Below are 21,656 nucleotides of genomic sequence, written 5' to 3'. Positions count from 1 at the left end.
CACAGTATCCTTGTGCCCCTTCCCCTCCCAGCCTCCTCAGCAGAGACTGCTGCTTTGTCAGCCCCTCTGTGCAATCTACTATAATGGAAAAACCAAAATAATCATTCCTTCTGCAGGCAGTGTACATGCTTTTCCACTAGCATAACAGCTTTTACTTACATTATGAAAGATCTGCTTCACCCTCTGGACTTAAATTATAGATTATCCTTTCCTTGAAGCAGCTATCTTACAGTTTAACACTTTCATGACTAACAATATTTTTCAGTCCACTCTTAGCAGTTGTGGATGAAGGATTTCCCACTGTGGTGTGCACCCTGCACAGTGTTTAGGGTGGCAGCAGCACATTGTACCCTGCTTTTCATCCATGTACACCTTGTGCTTTTCCATTTTTACAGAGGCTTTGTAGATATCTCTTGAAGCACTTAAAAAAGTAAAGCAAGCCCAAGCCACACTTTTCTTTATTTATGATATACGTGTCAGGCTTACATTTGAGACAGCTGAAGTTTACCAAACTGATCACAGGTTTGGATTTGGATTCCTCAGGTTTCTTCCCAGATTCTATCCCTGACTTCAGCATGCTCACTGTTCTCAAAATAGCACATTTTGAGACTGGTTTCTACTTTATCCTCTGCAAAAAAAACATGGTAGTCTCCATTATTGATAACATGGGCTTGTTAAAATAAAGTCAGTCTAGGAAGAAATAGTGTTTCTTTGCATTTTCTTCCCATGTTACCTCTATGGATACATACATGGACACTGAGATTTAAAATTTCTGCCAAACTATTTTGAAATTAGAATTTGTTTGTTCACTATTTTTACTTATTCAACCCTTTCTGAAACCAAAAAGTAATTTTATTTGGCTGCACAGTCCCTAGAGAAAGTAGAAGAATTTATCTGCCAATATCCAAACCAGAAAACATTTGACTGACAGATTGTGAACTATAAAACATACAAATAAAACCTTAGGAAAAGTTGCTCATGGAACTGCAGTTTGAACACAGGTGATGAGCACACAAGCTTGGCACTGTAAGAAGAATCTGTAACATCTCTCAGCAGTGAAATGCATTAACTTTTTGTTTTGTTATCTTCATGCAAAAGCAAAGTGGTTTTCCCAACTGAGAGACTTCTGTAGGAAAAGCAGATCTCCCCAACAGCAACTTCATCCCCTGGGTAGACACAAAGAGTTTGGTTTTTATTCCCAGTCATTAGACTGGAGTTAGACTTCGTAGAGCAGTAGTGGAGATGCTTGAAAAATGAAATGCCCTTTAGGATATTAATTGCTGTTAACAAGAAATGAGATCATCCCAAGTTGAGCCCTGGCCATGCAGCATCAGCAATGCAAGCCTAAAGAATCATTTCACTAGTGGATACTTTCTCAGCCACTTTTCTGGTGACTGAGGCACACAAACCATCTGTGAGACAATGGCAGCTTTACCTTCTGGATCATTCTCATCAGTTCATGACAACATCTGTGTGACAATTACATTATCCTGAACATTTTGGTCCTCAAAGGCATATTGGTGACCAACTTTCACTTTAGCATCTAACTTTGAGCACCCAAACCATTGGTCTTTTAGGAAGGACAAAATACTCTGCAGAACAGACCTGTTCAAGGATAGTGTAAGGAAGGCAGAGGAAGAGCATATAAATACTGCTGTGCTCTATGTAAATTTGCCCAGCTGTTTATGCTAAATGTTCTCTTACTCCATTTTTCCTGACCTCATTTCCTCCTCTGCTTTCTAATTGCAGAAAATAAAACAGTACAAGTCCTTGCTTTCATTACATGCAACACCTGCTGCTTGTTCTGAAACAGATGTCTACAGCATCGTTAGGCAATTATTTCTTTAGCCTTTTTCAGTAGGACTCATTTCAAACATCTTTGTGCTAAATCCTCCTCCTTCAGCTTCCTCTGTATTTCTCATCCTTTCCTAAATTCAGGGTTCCAACAAAAACTCTTCTCTATATCAGTTTGCTCTTGTTATGTTTGTCCTGGATCACTGTACTCACAAGAGGACAGAGACCATAACCTTTAATCAGAAATTAAGTTCAAGAGATTTTATTGAGGGGAAAAAAGACAAGGTGAGGACAGAAAACAATGAGAGAGATTAGTCAGCAGTGTAGGCCCGAGTTCAGAACACCAGCTGGCTTGTTACAGCTCAGAGATTTTTGTGGACAATACAGCAAAGAGTTTTACATGAACACAAGGACAGACCCTACACTCTCAAAGCAAATGACCAATATTGTCAACAAGAGAAAAACCCAGCCCCAAGCACTCTTTTCATTTCTGTACCACCTTTGTTCCTTGCCAAGAAGAGCACATGTTAAAATCTGTTAGGCCTGCAGGACTTACAGGACTCCATTGTTGGGGAAAACATTTGAGGGAATAGACTCCTCCCTCCTGTCTTCAAATATCACTGTAAAATTTGGCTGAAGTCTCCATTCCTGGGAGGAACCATGAACTTTCCAGGCCAATAACAGACTTGGCACATACTGTCTTTAATCATGTTGCTATGCAGTGACATACATTTGCTATTAATCTTACCTTGTTTCCAGCAGAGCCATGTGAAGGTGGCAGTTCTAGCTGGCAGGGAAGGAGTGTGCCTTCTTCCAGTGAGTAACAAAAAAGCAAGCTAAAACAAGAGCTGTAGGACATGCTGTGCCAGGTTAATTGGCACTGCAGTGTTCAGTAGTTAACACTTACTGAAAATCGTTCCTTTAGGTTATTTCTTTCACTGACAAATTCTTGGCTGTGTTGTTCTCAGGCAGTCTTGTTAATCTGGGCTAGTTTCAACTTGTAAATTGCTGTGACTAAATTAGTATAGCCTCCATTGCACATTTAAAGATATTAGTGGAAATGGGGTGGTGGCATCATTAACAATCAGTTGCTCAACTTTGCACCCCCAGTGCAGCTTTACCAGATTTTGATGGATTTGCAGTTTGCCATTGTGACTGTCTTAGGGCAGTATCTGTGAGGAAACTTCTGCAAAAACTGTCCAATCACTTCTTAAAAGAGCACTTGCAGAACAAGTACTTCTTGTGGCAGCTGAAGTTACAGGAACGAGTTCTTTGGGATTGTCCTGTGTGTGGTTTCTCTGGTGTTGTCTTTCTTCCTTCCCTTTCACAGAGGCACTGATTTGGGCTTCCCTCTTCTATCAGTGCATCCATTTCCTACAAATGTGCCAGACCATAACAGTTCAGGGTCCTTTACACATCTTAGCTAGCCAAAGTCACTTGGGGTGGTGGGACAGAGGTTGACAAATGCCCAGACACACAGTACAATCACATCAGAATAGAGTCACAACTTCTCAGAAAAAAACAGGCTGAAAAGAGACACTAACTGAGAGACACACAGGCTACAAGTCCACATCAACTTTACAGATTATGTCTACAATGAGATCTGCAAGGACATGAAAGTGGCAGGGAGAGGCAGATAGCTTCTATCAGGGGTGTGACTTCTTGTTAAGGCTTGGGCAAGACACAACTTATTTTTTAGATGTGGTGGGTTTTTTTTGGTGGGGTTTTTTTTGTACTTGGATACCTGCAAAAAAACCCCACCACTAGAATATTTAGGGTGCTACTAAATCTTCAGGAGGGTGGGGTGGAAAGAGAGTTGTTTTCCTGAAATTGCAGCTCTTTCCTGCTGCAAACTACACTGAGAAGAAAGTGTCCTCTTCTGGTGCCTAGACAAGGAGCAAAGGACAACCTGCTGGAATCACAACAGGCTGTGAACAGTGTCAAGTCAGTTTGGCAAGGGAATCAGTCTGAAAGTTTCAACAACCAAATTTTGACAAGGATATTTGAGTTCAGAAAGATAAAGGGAACAAAATAGAGGAAGGGATTTTGACAGGATCTGTGACTGTGAATGAAATGAAGGGCCCGAGAATTGAGCCAGAGGGGAGAGTGGAGTTCAGGAATAGATGAAAGAAACTGAGGGGAAAGTCTCTGTGCCTGACAGGGTATATTGCTGGGAATGAAACCCAAGATCCTTGGCTCAGCATTTCCCTGCTGCCCACAAGGATCCACAAAAATGTGGCTGTAATGCTGGGACTCCTGGAGGATGGTAACCAATTATTGTAACTATTCTTTTATCTTTGTGACTGAACATTTTTTTTGCTCTAGCCTGGAGGGTTGGGGCAGGAGGACTGGAGACTGTGCTGAAAGACAGAAGTAAAGAACATAGCGCTGCACTGACAGGAAGTCTCAAAATTCAGGGTGCCCATGGGATCTGAACTTGCTCCCTTTCCCATTTAGAGGTAAGTATAAAGATACAAATCTTTGCTAGGCACATCTTTTCCCCACAGGATCAGCTTACTCTCAAAGTAAACCAAACAGCATTTCTTTCACGAACAGATTTCCAGTACTTTGTCTTGTAATTCTCTGTGTGGCTCCATGCCTCACTGGCTGCTCATTGATCAATTCCCACTTTGAATAATGAATTAGCAAGCCCTATTTATGTTGTTCATCACTGGAATACACAAGTATACGCAGATCCAAAACAGGAACAGCTTTTAGTCATGTCACCAATATTTAACTTGGTAATTTATTATTTTGAAAGTAAAGCTTGATTTCCCAGGCAGGTTGTGTAAAATGCTTGTCCTCATGGGTCCAACTTTACAATCCAACAATTTCAGAACAAGAATACTCAGAACTTATTTATCTAGATTTCCATTTTTATGAAGCCATCTAAGAAGTCATGAGAGGAAACAGGAATCCAGAAAAAATATGATAAAAACAAAAACAGGGAGACCATCATTGCCTCATAGGCCTTGGAGAGAAAGATGACAAGACAAGCAAAGCAACATGCATGGAAAGAGAGGCAGAAAAAACCAAAGCTATTAGTACTTGTAGAAGAACAACTTTTCCTAAGTCCCACTCCAGCATCTATCCATTCACTCTCTCCTACACAGCCATACTGTTTTTCTCTAATAGCTCCCATAGAGCTTTTAATGACTAGGATTACAAAAAATTGAGGCTTATGACCTTCACAGGGAGTTGTATTATTCCCAGTTTACAGAAGGGGGAAACTGAGGTATGAAGCAACCTCTCTCTTCTCTCACATAAGCAGAGGGCAGGGACTGAAGGTAAAGCTGTTCCTTTGTTTCCTCACCAGAAAAGCAAACACTGTGCATTTTGCTAGAGTAGAATATTGAGATTCTTAGGTAATTTTTGTTCTCAGGTGCTGCATTTCTATGGAAACTTACCTTTTAGAGGTAATGTAGAAATGCTGACTGCTTTTAAAAATTCCATTTTCCTTACCTACCTTTACTGCCGTAACTGTTGCTATGGAAACTGGAACTGGCCATGAAGCAGTTCTACAACATGAATTCTCACTTGTCAGTCTTACTTTAAAGTGCCACCTTCTAAGTCCTTTAATAAACCAGTAATAATTGTGTTGCCTAATGAGTTTTCAAATTAAACAAAACAAGAAAGCATGCTTTCACTGAATGCTCTGCACAATATTTCATAGGTGTGGTCTAAGAATTTTAACAGTGTGCATGATATAACTCTGTTGGTTAAGGATATGATCTTTAAACAGAGAGACAGTTTATTTGCAGTAAAAGCCCTAGTGTGTGTAGTTGGACTTACATAAAGGTGACTTATACCAACATGGGTATGTCTAGACTGCTGTCACAGAAGCACACTGTAGAGATACTGAGTGAATGGGTAAATCAGCCCACAGTGAGCTCTGTGCTCCCACAGCTCCTGGGGCACTGCTGTGCAGGCATATGCATCCTGTATTCCCTGTAGGTGCAAGAGGGAATGCTCTCAACCAGAGCATTAACCTGGGTTGGGTGGCTACTGTGGAAAAAATAAAGCATGCAAGCTTAAGACACAGCTATTCTGTAGAAATAGTCAGAATCTGTGTAGCTTAAATCTAGGCTCCTCCATTAACTTTAGCTTAACCTTTCACTCTTGTAAAAACTATAGGCTCCCTTGTGTTTATTCATCTTACTTCCCTGAGACAACTCATCTGAGAAAAATCCCTTTTTCCTGTTCTTAGGGGACAAACACCATCACAACACACCCTCCATCACAAGAGTTGAGAACTCCCAGCAAGGATCAACTTAAAAACTTCCAGGGACAGGTTTTTTCCAGAATAACTTACCCATGTTTCCTGAGATAAGCTCCTTCCACCTCATCCCCAAGGCTCTGCAGTTGTTCAGTGCTTTTAAACTGCAACAGGAGCAGGACTGAAGCAGACACAAGTGTCTGCCCTTTCTACCTCCAAGCACAGAAAATCAGTGGACAGGGATTTTAGGCAAACTTTACACAAAGAAACACATTTAAAACACAGTAAGTGCAGCCTCAGAGTTGGAGGCAACAGAATTTGCACATGAAACTATACAAACTGCAAAGCTGAAGACGTAATCCTATTTTGGTATGAATTTATTTTAAAGAGATCCTAAGGAGCAACATGATCTCCAAACTCTTTTTCTCCTCGAACTCATCCAGCCCACACACTCAGCTGTCATCCTCAGGAGAACGAGGGTCTTTCTTCTAACTTAAGAGGGATCACCTTTCCCATTGAGCTAGCACTGTTTCTTTAACCCTTTCCCGGCAAAATAAGCTTCTGCTAATACAGAACATTTCAAGAAAATGGCCAAGACAGTCTTGTAAATTATATGCCATGCTCTTCCAAATGCTTTCCTTTAATATATCCTCAAATTCATGCCAAATAAGCAACTTAACCATATGTACTGCTTGATTGTGGGCAATTCCTGAAGTGAATTTGAATATAGGAATCAATATTCCAAGCTACTTCTTCCACAGATAGCCTTGTTTTTAAGCATCACTTCAAACTCATCAACAATCAGAGCAGGAATTTAAAAGCAAATCTCCCCAGTGGCCAACCAGATCTTCTCACAGGCATAAATGAAAGTTTCAATTCCCCTCAGTAGCACTTCACTCAGTATCTGCCTTCTTTCCCTGATTTACAGAGATATTCAGGGCGTGGGGAGGGAGTGTGGAATAAACACACTACAACTCTTCCTTAATCCTCTTCTGTTTCCTTCTGCACAGGTACATCCCCCTTCAGCACCCGTTCAGGGCCCATATTGAGATCTGACTAGAAGGTACCTGAGTCAGAGCAGAGCAGCAATGTGAGGAGTAGGGAAATCTGTGAGGAAACCAACTACTGAGTCCTGCAGCAAGTGGGGAACACAGAGCAAATGAATGATTCATGCACAGTTCTCTACTAGGAACAAACTCACCGTCCCTTTAAGGCCAGAGTTTTCCAGGGCCTCTGAATGCAAATGCCAAATATTTTGTCAAGCCTTTCTCTTAGCCTATATCTCACTACAGCCAGGGCTTGGAGTGAGGCAGATAATATAACAAACCAGAGAGCTGGCACACATGGGGCTACTCACTGGCTTTCCTCATGCACATGGTTTATTTTTCCCTGCTATGTCAATCCTTATATAGGGCTTTACCACTACAGCTGCCTCCTGGGAGTCTGCTGTTTCAACTATTACAGGGAAGGTGCAGAGGAAAAAAGGATAAATTCAATCTTTTGTACTCTTTTCAAGTTAAAGGTCTCACCTCCACACCATAAATTAAACAGATTAATTAAACAGACAAGCCCCTGCAGCAGCAAGCTCTCTCCAAGCATAAATATTGAACAACTTTGCTTTTTAACTGTTGCACATAATTATTCCAGATCAAACATCTTGCATGGTAACCTTCTTTAGGCTAATGTTGTTTCATCTATGCCTTGTGTTCTTCTGTAAGCACAGAAATGGGCAGTATTTTACCCCAAAAGTGACAAAGAATAAAAGACACAAAAAGCAACAGGCAGAGGAGATTACAGTAGGTCTCAATGGTTTCTGTATTTTCTTTTCCAAAGCATCGAATTTATGTTTTACCATTTGTGATCTAAGAAACAACTGAAACAGCAAAATAGAAGCTGATTTTAAAAATTCTAGTCTGAAGAGAAACTGCAACAACAGACATCAGTAGCACAGATGGGAATGCAGAGGAATGCATACATGCTTGACAACTAGTGGGCAAGGGATGCAGGATCCCATTCCTGAACATTACTTTACAGAGAATGGGGAGGATTGCTTTAGTAGTGGGAAAGCTGTTCAGATTGAGGAACACATATTCACAAACAAAGATGCACCAGCACTGCCAGAAGGACAGGCAAATCCTTCTGTTTGTGTGTCCTTTCTCTAGGTGTTACCAAGTTCACATAAAAAGAAAGATCTACAGCTATTACCACATGAAACCTAGCAAGATCAATCATTGAGCCAGAAAACTATCTCCTGCGATGACCACTGCTGTAAACAGTGATCTTTAGCAGTGACTTTTCTTTAGGCACACTGGATGCAGATGTGAGGATGATCAATGTCTCATCTTACTCCAAGAGCACAGTTTCTTTTCCAGTTTCCCTGCTAGATTAGAATGTCCAGAATGACTTTGATACAACTTTCACTAGGAATAGCAAGGAAGTCAGGAAGAATATTAAAACAAGTATTTGAACAATTTCTCTGAAGCTGAACAAAAATAGCATTTGGAGAATCAAAAGGCTCTTTTTTTTATCTGCTATCTAGATAATACCAGATAATTACAGTTTCTCTCAGTCTCTCAACCTCTCTTTCTTATCTGTTCTCTTTAAAATACCATGAAATATCCTTCCATAGTGCTGACAACATCACTGTTACTCTCCAGTAGTTCCAAGACGCGGTGCATCACCACCTCAGGCAGAGAGGGGCTGTAGCTCTGCCGAACACAGCTCAGGACATGAAGGAAATGGCAGCCTTTTTCAGCATCTGCAGGAAAAAGGAAAATGCAGCCAGGCATGGAAGAAATATTTCAGTGTGTCTCTTTTGAACTATCATACTACAGATCAATCAGGAAAAATCTCACAGCCCTAGACACAGAAACAGATATGTATTCAGAAGAAAGAGATCCTGTCTGTGCCTACAGTTCTCCAATTATCAACTGTTCCCAGTGACTTGTCTGGGAAGTGCCAGGGCTGTAACAGTAGTAATGAGGGTGAAAGATAACTCAGTCTTGACTACTCTTAACATACATGGCTCAGTACAACTCGATGAGGAGTTTAATAATGTAAGGGCACCTCCACTGTGCACCTGTGCAGGCCATCCAGTTTTTGCAGCTTCAGAAGGAACCAAATGAAAGTCATTTTACTGAGACCCAACTTCACAGCCTTCAAGCACAGCAGGGAGGTGCGTGGCCAAGGCCTGTAACCGCTGGCCCAACGCTGGCATCTTGTGGAAAAATTGCTGCACTGCAACTCGCAATGCTATCCCATCCCTACCCTGCAGACCACCCAGACAATTATGGGAGTAGACAGTCATGGAACCATCAGTATCAGATTTTATCTCCTTTTAAGTGGAATTAGCCCTGCAATGTACAAGAGAACAGAAGTTTAAAATAGAAGTTTAAAATTCCCCTTTGCTAGGGGCAAGCACAGAGGTCCTTCATGGCTGCACACATCTGTTCTGTGCTAGGTGGGACATTGTTTGAAGCTGTCCCAGTCATCATTTCCTCCACTAATCATCAGTGCTGCAAGCTCCCAGTCCCCCAGGTGCTGAAGTCCACAACATATTTCTCCACAGCAACTGACAATGGAAAAAAGACATAAATCAGATTTATCAGCACAAATTATTTTCCATCTCCTTTGCTCACGTAATGCAAGGCAAGTTTGATAAGGGTACTGAGAAACTGCCATGGGCCAGGAAGGGCCCTATATTTTGTTGTGTTTTGGTTTTTTTTTAGTTAATTCTCTACTCTAGAATCTGCTGAGCCCCAGAGCTGGATCAGAAAAAGCTGCTGAGAAAAGTCACTGGTAGATAGCAGTAAATAAACAGTTCAGCCTAATTCTGATTAGGCTGTGAATCAGGCAGATATACTTCCTCAGAAGTATCCAGCATGATAAAAAGACCTTTGTGGCCAATAGCCAAAAATGTGTCCACTACCCTGGGAGAGATAACTGCAGAGAACAGAACAATACTTCTACCTGGTCATAGTGACTGTTGTTGCAAACAAAATGGGCAGCTGCACTTTGCATTTGTCATAGGTTTGTCATAAGAAGGTCAAATTGCCCATCCCTGATCCAGAGGAACTTAAATCTCAATGAATTACATTAATGACTCAAATGTTACCTAACAGTACAATGTGTACATTTCCCCTTGATGCTGGTAGAAAACAGCACTTTGGGGAAGCTGCAGGTGTGTACAATTATTAAGTAACCCAAAAACACTCCTGTCCCTCTTTCACTGAGATCCTGGGTTCTTGCTTTTGTCCAGCAGCTGAGGGAAGCCAGGCTGTGATTGACTGTCCTGCCTGACAACCAACATCAGAGGGGACAGAGTTTTAGAACTGCCATTTGCTCACTGTAGATGTCTCACACAGGGTATATTCTGACATATTAAATTTAACTTCAAGTGGTTCTGGTTTTTGTCCTCTCAACCACTAGCCTGATTGAAGCCTAAAATTTATAAAACAGAGAAAGAAACAAACCAAAACCCAAATCCATTTTGCAGATCAGTCTGGAGTCAAAATGTGCTATCTGGCTATATTAAGTTTCTTGATGGACCCACAGTGGTGTCTCATGAGTGCATTTAAGATCAGGAACTATAAGTGGAGCCAAGGACTAGGAGTGTCAGGTAGGCACATTTCAGATCAGGGCTTGTGCAGCTCTGAGTAGGCAGGCAAGATTTTTTTTTAAATTTTTACAATAGTTTCAGACAGCTGGGTTGGGCCTGGGAATGTGTCACAACTACAGCAACGGGGCAAGGCGTTGCCTGGAAAACTGGCAGAGAAGTAACTCATTGGAGAGAAGAGTTTGATTTGTCATAACTCATCCCTCTTGTCATGGAAGATTACTGTTACTCTTGGAGGAAAACGGGTAGGAATTTCTTGCAACAAACAAGAAAAAGCCCTAGAGGTGAATGGCCATGTCCTTGTTTTCTCTCTCCTGCAGCTCCCGCCGCCAGAGGGGGGCCGGCAGCCACGCTCAGCTCCGCGCTCTTGCATCATCCCCGGACAACAAATACCGCCGTGCCTGCTGGTTTCCATTGAAGCTCCTTGGCTTTGCTTCTGCTGCCGAGGACCAGGACATTGAAATGGTCCTTCTGGAAAGCAGCAAAGGGACACTGACCTGGAAACTAAGTAGGGGGAAAGCTTCAAGGAGAACAAGAGGGTTTGTAAAACAGTTGCTAATTTTAAACTGCTTATTATGGAAAACATGGCTTTGAGGACTCAGGACTCTTCAAAGTCTTTTCTGTGACTGATCTACAAATTACTTTCTGCTGCTGACTTTCCTGACCAAAAGAACTTCCCAGCTTCCCATGGATCACAGAGTACTTGACCAGTGTGACAATGCACAAGAAGGGAACAAATAGGGGGCAGTCATTCAGTGCCTCTGTCAACTGTATAGAGGTTCTGGCCTTGATAGTGGCATAGTTCTATTAAAAAAGCAGGTTATCAGGAGAACTAACTGATGTATAAAATGAGCAAAGGAATTATTTGACTCTTAGAGAAATGATGTTTTTTAATCGGATAAAAGACAATAAAACAATGTGATACAGCAATTTGTTGGACTGAAACACCCTCAAGAAAACAAGCCCATATTAACCTGCATGCCCAGCAGTAACCTCTTCTCCCAAGACCTTGTCTGCCATTGTACCACTCAAGAGAGACAGTTAAAACTCAAACTTGATTTTGCCTCATTTAGCCTTTTTTTCACTGCAGAATAACCATCATACTCCTGGTCCTACAAGTGCTATTGTAGTTATGATAGTATAGGGATATGAGCAATTTAAGATTTTATGCCTTATGTTCCAGTCAGTCATTTATGCTATACTAAAGCACATTCTGTCCCACAAATAGCTGCACTCCTGCAAGCAAGTGATCCCTGCTGACACATTCTATCCCATGAACAGAAAGACACTCTGTAGCAATGTACCTGTGTAATTAGAACACATTCAAGTCAAGCACAAGTTATCACTCTGACAAAAACCCAATAGTTTAAGGGACAGGGATAACTCAGAAACCACCTGAGGCACGTTATCTGAAAAGAAATAGAATTAGTTCGACTGAAATCTTTAACTACAAAAAAATACCATCTGAGCTCTACCCGACCTTAAAATCTCCAGAGAATATCCTACTGACTTAAGCAAGTTGTATTGTTGACTTAAAGGAGGCGGGGATTTCACCTTTCTGCATGGTCACTTTTGTGTCAACTCCCCTGCAGAAACTGAACCAGCAAGATTTGCTACTTCTCCAGAGTGCAGAGCAACACCTCCTAGGTGGTGACCTGACTGTATTACATTTGGTTCCTCCCAAAATCCAAGTATTCTCAAAAGATACGGATCTAAGATAATGGCTGCTTATTTCAGATGGGAGAAGTTTGCTTCCTGCTGGGCACACCTGCTCTTTCTCTCTCCATGCTCACAGGAAGCTGCTCCTGCACTCCTGCTTTTAGTTTTACTGATTAGCTACACCAGCAACAGCTTAAGCTCGAGGGTGAGGACAGGCAGCAGGAGGAGATATTGTCATCAGTATATCAGCACCAGCTCATCAGAGCTTGATCACCCTGCTACTTACGCCTGGGTTTTCGACAGTCTTCTTTAATCACATCAAGGGTCACTTTAAACAGCTCCTTATCATGGTCAGTCACCTGAAGAAAAAAGAAGAAACTGGCCTTGCTGTTGAAAAACAATCCACTGACATGGTGTATTCTAAGCTAACACTGTCATAATTACACTCTGCACTTTATGCTGCCTCCAAGACTAATAATGGACATCAAATCTTCAGGCAATAGTTTTACTACTATTAGCAGCATCCATGAGTTAGGTGAAGAGCATGATACAACTGTTTGACCCAAAGGAGGGTGATTGCCTCAGCAGAACAGCAAGCTTGAACCCACTTGGAGAACTGTCCCAGGCCCCAGGTTTCAGTGAGCTCAGCTGCATCAGAGCAGTTTGGCAGCCCAGTGAACACAGGCAGAACTTGGAACAACTCAGTGGGTGATACAGAGGTACAACCAACACTGAAGCAAGTTGCAGAAAATACTTCTGAGTAAACTGAGAGCACCTGGATGTCCTGCTGCTCTTTCTGAAACATTTCTACTATTTCTGCAGTATTTTTTATTGTTTTTACTGATTAGGAAAGTCATACCACTGAACTTGCTTGCAACCACAGCTCAGTTCCTTACATAGTATAAGTCCTTGGAGCTGCTAGGTTTCTGGAAAACCACTCCTTTTTCTTGTAGCATCTTTATTGCTTCCTTAAAAACACCATGAATCCTTTTGGAACTGGAGCTACTTTCTGACTTCACCTGGATGGAAAGAAAGGAATGAAGCAGATGGTGAGAAATCTAAGCTCAACCAAAGTTACCAGCAAAAGCTCCAGATGCTTTCAAGAAAAAGATGACTTCATATCCTCTTTAACATGAATTTTGTTACAAATTTTTTTTTCATTTAGTAATTCACAAATCATATATGTTATGTATGAAATAATCAACAATGCTGAGCTTTAAACAAAACTCAAACACCAGAAGCTTGTATCAATCCTGAGGAACCACAATCTCTAAACTGCCTTCTTTGTGATTAGCAGCTATTTGGTGATGGACCAAGAAATCTTTTTGGAATGTTCTTTTGATGCTTGCAGTTCATTTGACTTTTTTGTTAATCAAGCTTTGTTCACTTTCAGAGTTTTCCTGGTAATAAGGGTGAAGGTGGGGTAGGAAGGTAGGAAAATCAGTATTTTGTGAGGATATTCAGGAGGAATCCAAGGGCTGAGGACTAGATTCCCATCTCCTCATTTCAGGGAAAGGAGAAAACTGACAAAACCAGTATTTGTTTCTCGCCCCCTTTGTTTCCAAATTTTTACAAACATTCTGGTCATGCTCTCAGGAGCTTCTCCACAGCCTAACGTAGTGAAAGGATAAAGAGCTTGCACGAAATTAAGGCAAGCATACGAAATAAGGAAACAAAGGATTCAATTTTAGGGATAGGTGGGAAATTTGTTTTTTGTGAAAGGAGAACAATGTATCTGGAAGTCCTAACTGAGGTTATTTAGAACACAGGGTTCTGGGTTTGGAACACATCTAACAGAGAAGGAAGGAAGGGGAGGGGAAAAAAACCAGGGAAAAGCAGTATTTGTTTGGAAGTAGAGCAGATCTATGAGAGTGGAATGACAGCTAGGGAAGTAGAAGGAAATAATTACTTGAGGAGAAGGGAAAGTATGTGTAGATAAGAGCAAGATTATGACTTACTCTTCTCCATCTCCATCTGTCCTACTGTGTCCTTCAACCTCCCATTTATCTACACAGACTGCTTCAGTTCCCCAATTGCTGTTTTCTCATCTGTTGGGAGCACACTGTGCTCCCTGTGGTTTTCTTTGAGAAGAGAGCTAAACTGCTTCCCACAAACCACCATGTGATAACTAGAACCACACCAGAGCAACCAGAGCAAGATCTGCCAAGCCATTCCTTCAACTATCACCAGAAATGCTCCCACCCTGTTCTGAACAGAAATATCAGACTTGGCACGTCCTACTTCACTCACCAGGAGCAGCTCGGAGCCTGGGGAGTGAAGCAGGCAATCATCATGAACTAGAAAGAAAGTACATGAATATGAGAAATGGACACCACAGGAGCAAAGGAAGAATCTCTCCTCACAAAACACTCATTCAATGTATTTGCAGCTCTCAAGGGACACTGCAACAGCCTGGAAGCTGATGTACCTAACTGGGAATAGTTCTGGGATCCAAAAGGGATATTGGTGTTAGCATGCATCACAAGTTTCTCCCTCCTGTTCCTCCAGACAACCCTCAGCATTTCAACAGGCCATAATCACATCTCTCTCTCTGTCCCACAACAGCTAATTCTCTTTTTCCTCTCAAATCACCAGCAAAAATAATTGCTGAATACTTCAAGATAATTATAACAGAACAATGGCTCTTATTCTCAGTTCAGTTTCCTCTGTTTCAGGCTGAAGGATTCAGTGCCTGAACCTTGTCTGTCCTCCTGTCCACCATAGTACCAATCTGGATAACAACAGACTCTACTTCTAATTACAGACTTGGCCATGCATCTGGACACTGTTCCAGTCACTGCATTAATACCACAAAGGTATTTCTCTTTATTGTGCCTCTTCTGATGAACTGAAGAAACAAACATAAAATGCATCAGGAAGGATTAAGTGAAGAGGGAATATTTGCTCACAGAAAAGCACATTCTCACAGCCATATGTAAAATGAAGAGACTTTGCCTCTCACTCAAATGCAGTAATAAATCCTCAAGAATGTAAGAAATTGCTAGCAAAGCAACCAACTCAAGACTCTGATCAATTTTTAATGTGAAAGCAAACATTTGGGGAGAAAAAAAAGATAAAAATATTTCCAAAGAAGCACAATAATTATTCAGTTTGGCTTACCACTGAAATCCTGTCAGAAAAGGGAGATAATTAAAAACAGACTCTGTGCGAACTGACACACAGCTCAGCCTGGATGGATACTGAAACAGAATCACTAAGAATGCAAGTCAAGGCATTGACAGAGTGAAAGCAGCGAGGCCTTATTATAAGTAAGCAGCTGCTCCATATCAGCACTCTCTCATATGTGCTGCAGAATCCATGGAAAAGGGCTTCATGGCAGAAGGACTGTATCTGAAAACCAAAATAGGGCTCCTGCCAACTTTAATAGTACCATGTTATATATTAATACAAAAATATTATGTATTATTGGTGTTTAGTAGCACCATAAAATGACAGGAAAATTTTGAGTTTTTTTCTTTGTGTGCTCTAGAACATGCTTCCTCTTCTCCATTCCTCTGGGTAAGGCAGCAATTCAGTTTCTTTGTCAACACAGACTGAAATTGCTTATTCTGCTCTTTTGGCCCACCCAAAGCAACTCCAGCATCTCATCCTGCAAATGCACAAGTCAATAGTTCTTCTCCCCAATACCTCTCCTTATGTTCACACCTCCTTTTGCAAAGTGCCCCCCTTGAGCATGCCTTAGTTTCAGGGTGCACCATTTCAGGATCTCTCAAGCAGTAACAGCAGGGTCTTCCCCCTCTCTTCCAAATCAGGTCCTTTTCAAATAAATGAAGCTGTACATCCAAAACAGAGGAGCATTCATCAGTCATCCCTTTTGTAAAACATGTTGTGTATGTGTGTAACCTGACACAGAAGCAGCTATTAAATAATAATTTTACTGTCATTACCCTCACTCCCAAGAATGGCCAAGGGCTCTGTAGCAAAGCCAACAGAAGAATCTATGTGTCCAGAATGAAATTGGTGCTTTAATCAATATATTCCATCTGATAGGCCTCACACAGCTTAGTGGGCTGGTGCTGTGCAACCAGTTATTCTCAGATCTTTAAAACAAGACCAATTCTCTCTACAATCAATAATAGGTCAAACAAATGAAGTGGCAAAGGAATTAGTGAGTCTGTTTAAAACACTGGAACTATGCAACCTTTGACTCATTATGAATCACACCCTGATGGTGTTAAAGTTTCCTGGTATAACCACACATGTGATTCTACTCAGGGAATCACCTTTTGCATTTCCTCATGTAATGTTTAATCCTGGACTTAGGCAGGTGACAATTTTAATAATAGTGATCCTGGACATGTCAGTCCTCAAGTCCTGTAATAAGCTTTGCAACTTATTGTAGCAAATAATATTTAAAATAATATTTTTATATGTTTAAATAATATTTAAAAATATTTAAATAATATTTAAAGCAGTGGTGAAACTTCCTTGAGAGGCAGAAAGACAAAGACCCTGCATCAAGAACTTTCAGTGAACTGTTACACCTACAGTACAATGAACAGGGTGGGCACAGACAGAGTGAACAACACAGCAAAACTTCCTGCTATAACTACTTCTCATTGGTGACCTTGAGATAACATTCAAATCAAGAGGAGCACAAACAGCACACTCTGGAAAGCACAACTCAAGCCATGTGTCCAGGGCAGTGACATTCACAAACTGGAATGGCAGCACTAAAATAGCACACACTGTAGCTTATGCATGGCAGAAGGGCAGAAATATTGTTAATCAAGACTGGCTGGTTTAAAGCATTTCAGTTGAGAAATTGGATGGATCCACTTAACATGCAGCTTTCTTTAAAAATGGAATCAAAGGCTTGACCATTTGCCAAACATAATTGTCCAAGTCCAGTAAGTACACACTGGAGGTTCTCTAAGCACAAAATTACTTTTTCTTCTTCTACTTGTAGTCTTCCTTCTGGTACCCACCCACTCAAAAGTCACTTGTTTTAAGGGACAGGGAAAAGGCTACACCTTTGGGATAGATGGGGAACTGGATATGCAAATTAAAGCTCCAATGGCTTTAAAATTCATAAAAGATTTGTTAATTTTTAACTACTTTTAAAAGCAGTTAAATTCTCTTCCTCATCATCTGTAGACTATAAAATTAAATTTTCCCTAGTATATGTCTGAGAAGAGGAAATTATTTCAGTTCTGCCAGATGCATCTGCTAGAGGGAAATTTATTCCAGACAGGCAGAAGACTGCATTTCCAGGGAGGCATGAGGACTGGAATGAGGCATTTATTGTAGGACCTGTATGGGATGTGGACAGGGCTCAGCTACACAGTAATGCTGAAAAGGAACACAGAGATGCTGCCTACCTCAAACCATCCCAGCTAACTCTTCCATCTTCACCCTCTGCTCCACTCCACTGCAGTGACTCCACAGCAGTTCATCACCTCCCTGGAGAAAATATTCCATGGGGAGACACCCTCCCACTATGATGAACATTGTGTAAGTATTTTACAAGTTGGGAAAGAGATGAAGGGGGAAAGGAAGAGAAAGGAAACAAATAGTTTAACAGCAACTTGTGCTCTAGAACACTGGAATCAGGATAAAAAAAAATAAACCTACACATCCAAATAACTCATCCTTTTACAAGCAGGAAAAGTGCAAGAAGTGAACAAGTGTGTATATTGAGGCATGGCCTAATTAGCTGAGTTGGCTCTGTAGCTCCTGCCTTGCCAAATAGGCCCAAAATAACATTGTTCCACATCAGCAGCACCTTTTATCCTCTTGGTTTGAGAGCAGCACAAAACAAAAGACTGCTGAAGAGAAAAGAAAGGAAGAGGGACAGAAATCAGATCTATTACACTTCCTTTTGTGGATAGAACTGGGTACTTGACCCTTTGCCAATTACGAAAGGTGACACCTTCTAGAGATGGAGTAGAGGAACAAGGAAATACATTTCCAGAGCATTACTAGGCACTCCTCCTAAGACATTCATGCCACTTGACAACTGAAGGTCTTCTCTTATGCAAGAACAGATAACCTTCTTTGCAAGAAATTAGTAGTAAAGGACAATAAGTAGAACTGCAATTTCTAAATAAGCAGCTGTGCACCCACATTCCTGGGACATATACTCATGTCCTTGTATCAGGGTCAGGAGCAACTAACAATTATTATGACAGCTCTTCATGACTGCTAATAACACTGATGCTACAGTATTTTTCTTGATTTGGGGTTTTTGAGTTGTTTTTCTTTTGGTTGGTTGGTGTTTTGTTTGGGTTGGGTTTTCTTGGGGGATTTTTTCAGTCTTTCTATGTTTGTTCTGCACCAGTTCCTACTTTAAATGGCTTTGTAAATTATTTATCTTGGTCTTTCTATAAATGCTGAAGCATTTAAGTTTCCAGTATTGGACACAATGGTGACTACTTCCTTTATTGTAAAGTGTTTGGGAACTTTTAATACTGCTCCAGCTAGTTTAGAATGTATCAGGTGCCATGTTGGATAATCTACTAGCAAAATTTTCTGTCTAAAATGAGAATAGGTCCTGTTAGTGCTAATATCCATGTTTGTTTTAAAGCAGACCAGAAAAAACCACCCTAAATGAAAACAAACAAACAAACAAAAAAACACCAACTCAGCTATCAAGAACAGCTATCAGCAGCATTTCAACAAGGCCAACAAGAAAAGAGCTACTTTTCATTATTATTTGACCTCATCTGCAAGAGACTGGTTTTTGCAGGGTTTTTTCTGGGTTTCTTAAGAATTAAACAAACATTAGAATTCAACATAACATAGCACTTAACAGTACAGTGCACATCAAAATCAGGTGAAAATGACTGCCAGGGATTTATTTCTCTATAGAAAACCAAAACAAACAAATGAATCACAACACTCCAGCTTAAGTTCCAATTGCCATTTCTTTCATGATAAAAGATGTAACTGTAAGCTTTGCAGAAAATTATCACTTCATACAAGTTGAAAATCTGGTTTGTAATTTATCCAACTAATACAGAATAATATAAAGGCATTTTACAAAATGGGTCTTGTTCTGTTTCCCATTCTGCAGCTGATCAAGAGGTTACTAACTCACTGGAAAATTTCTTAATAGTTTGGTTACATGCAACTGCCTGTAAACTGATTTCAATTTAATGCCACCTTCTCATCTTTTCACAGTTAGGGACTTCCAATGTGAGAAATGTAGCAGGGAGCACTGTTCATCTACACATAACCTCCTCTTGAGAGCTGCATCTCTATTAATATATTGAGCTTCAAATGAGAAACAAGACAAAGATTTTGTGCTCCCTTCTCCTGATTAGATCCAGGATCTCAAACCTCTATCCCAAAAAACTCAAGCACCTTAAAGGGATCTCTTTTACTGACACAGCTACTAATTACAAATCTAGATACAGTAGTGACTGCTGCAGGCTGTAAGATTGCTCAGCCCTAACACAAGATTACCCCTAATAACAGAATGTTCTTACATTACTTTTTCTAGCCCAGTTTTGTATGTCTAAAGGAACAAGATTTCTTCAAGCTCTGTAAATAATTAATGTGTAAAGCTCAAGCACTAGTTGGTTTTTGAATCCTCTGAAGACACCAGTCTCTTATCTGTTTATGCTTTAAAAGAGTACATGGTATTATCTCCCCCCACTAAAAGCCTGGAACAGGTGCATTCACTCACCTCCTCACAGCTGGGGCTGGGTAGATGCACAACCATCAGAGACACCAGAGAATCAACTGTCTCCAACTCCTGCTGGTAAAAGGTCTGAATTTTGTTTTCTAATAGAAAGCCTTGCACTTTCTCATGCAGCATGTGGATTGAGAAATTCTGACCCTCCGGGCCACTACAAGGATACACAGAACATGTCAAAAGGTAAGAAATGTGTTTTAGAACAATTACATAAAGTAATTGTAGAAAAAAACAACAACAGTCCACTGGACTGGTTTCAAAGATCAAAAGATGTTTTACTGCTCTTAAAGATTTTGAATTTAAATCCTTAATTAAAACAGATCATTTTTATAAGTATAAACGTTCAACTGTTCTTCTTCAATCATTTGCTGTTAGGGTTTTGTGAATTTAAGATCTGCAGTCTCTGAAACAACACTACATGCACCAGGCCTCCCAATAAGCATCCAGCTACCCTGAAACTGAGTACAGGAGTGGGTGTTTGACTCAGCTTATGGAGGTTATGGATTTGTGATTTGACAATGACAAGGGCAGGAGAGCACTTCAGTGGAACAGCTCCTCAACCTTACACATAAAACATCAGTCAAGGATACATCTCCATCCTCTCTGCTGACCTCAGCCCCAAGTCTTGCTCTAAATCCTATTTTTTTTTCACTAGATGAAAGAGGTCTGTACACATTATTTTACTTCCTTCCTAATATTCACTTTAGTTCAGCATTATAATTCTTTCCTCAGATTATGGACAGGTATCTCATCTGTATGCATCACCAGTTATTTGGGAGAAAAGCAGACTGCTACTGTAATGAATGCAGTCTGAATCACAGTCAGGCCCTGCTCTATTTTTTTCCAGAGTTATTACAACAAGTAAACAATCATAATATCCCATACTTTGCCCCAGGAGCAGTTCTGCATACTGCATTTACCTCTGTAATTCCTCAGGGCTCTTGAAAGGTTTATCATAAACTTTTCTATAGAGACAGGGGAGCTCCAGCATTCTCGAAATCTGGACATCACACACAGGATCATCCACTTTATCTGGAAAGGCAATGAGAACTTGTAAACCTGGCCAGGACTCCCACACAATTTTTTAAGCAAGCAAACCTAAGGCAGCACAACAGAGCTTCACAGCCAGTATTAAATTGGCAAAATTTGTTCACTGTGGTTTTCATAAAAACAAACCACAAAGGCCAATCCTGCTTTTACAGTTTACAAGGAGGAAAAATGGCCTGTTGTGGTGCATTACAGGTTATGATTTTGTCTGACAACTTATTTAACCAGAATTTATGATCTCTATTTTACCTTTCAGCAGCCTTTATCCATTAAATGAAGTTAACACGTAGTAAGGAGCTTTATTTGGGCCAAAGTGAAAGCAATTTAGAGACTATTTGAATTGCATGGCTCTCTTTGGTATTATTACCAACCCATGAATGGGTTGTATATACTCATAAATCTTCTGTCTGGAAAGAGAGGCTGAACTCCCTTGCAAACTTAAGCTAGAGCTGAAAAATCTAGATTTTTTTTATCTGACTTATACAGGGTTTTTAAAAGACAGGATTTTCTTCACTAAAGAAATCATTTCAGTATTATCTATGTAAGATCTCATTGGGGAAAACCAGCTCTTACACAACAGCACAGACACGGAACTGAGAAGCAGTTATGTAACTGGAAGGTCCCAGAGCTGTGGGCTGCAGAGCCCTGCTGCTCCAGGAGCTGTC

At 40.7% G+C, this 21,656-nt stretch overlaps 1 protein-coding gene across 5 annotated transcripts in view; it reads right to left on the bottom strand.

Annotated features, from left to right (window-relative positions):
* Window positions 1–7,792: 7,792 nt before the first annotated feature.
* STN1 (STN1 subunit of CST complex) overlaps window positions 7,793–21,656 on the bottom strand; it is a 38,517-nt gene continuing 24,653 nt past the window's right edge. For 3 of the 5 annotated variants that reach the window (XM_063163255.1, XM_063163254.1, XM_063163256.1), the window contains exons 6-10: window positions 20,865–20,976; window positions 19,936–20,098; window positions 13,181–13,303; window positions 12,571–12,643; window positions 7,793–8,768 (exon numbers count right to left, since the gene is read on the bottom strand). In XM_063163255.1, coding sequence (XP_063019325.1) covers window positions 8,611–8,768; window positions 12,571–12,643; window positions 13,181–13,303; window positions 19,936–20,098; window positions 20,865–20,976 — 629 coding nt within the window. In that variant the 3' untranslated portion in view covers window positions 7,793–8,610. Of the gene's footprint in view, window positions 8,769–12,570; window positions 12,663–13,180; window positions 13,304–19,935; window positions 20,099–20,864; window positions 20,977–21,656 lie in introns of those variants that run through there. The other 2 variants (XM_063163257.1, XM_063163258.1) reach the window with 2 other exon arrangements.

The sequence above is a fragment of the Melospiza melodia genome, chromosome 9 (assembly GCF_035770615.1).
Source record: "Melospiza melodia melodia isolate bMelMel2 chromosome 9, bMelMel2.pri, whole genome shotgun sequence".
Classification (NCBI taxonomy): Eukaryota; Metazoa; Chordata; class Aves; order Passeriformes; family Passerellidae; genus Melospiza; species Melospiza melodia.
The sequence above is the reverse complement of the archived record's forward strand: the minus strand, read 5'-3'. Positions and strand labels throughout refer to the sequence as shown.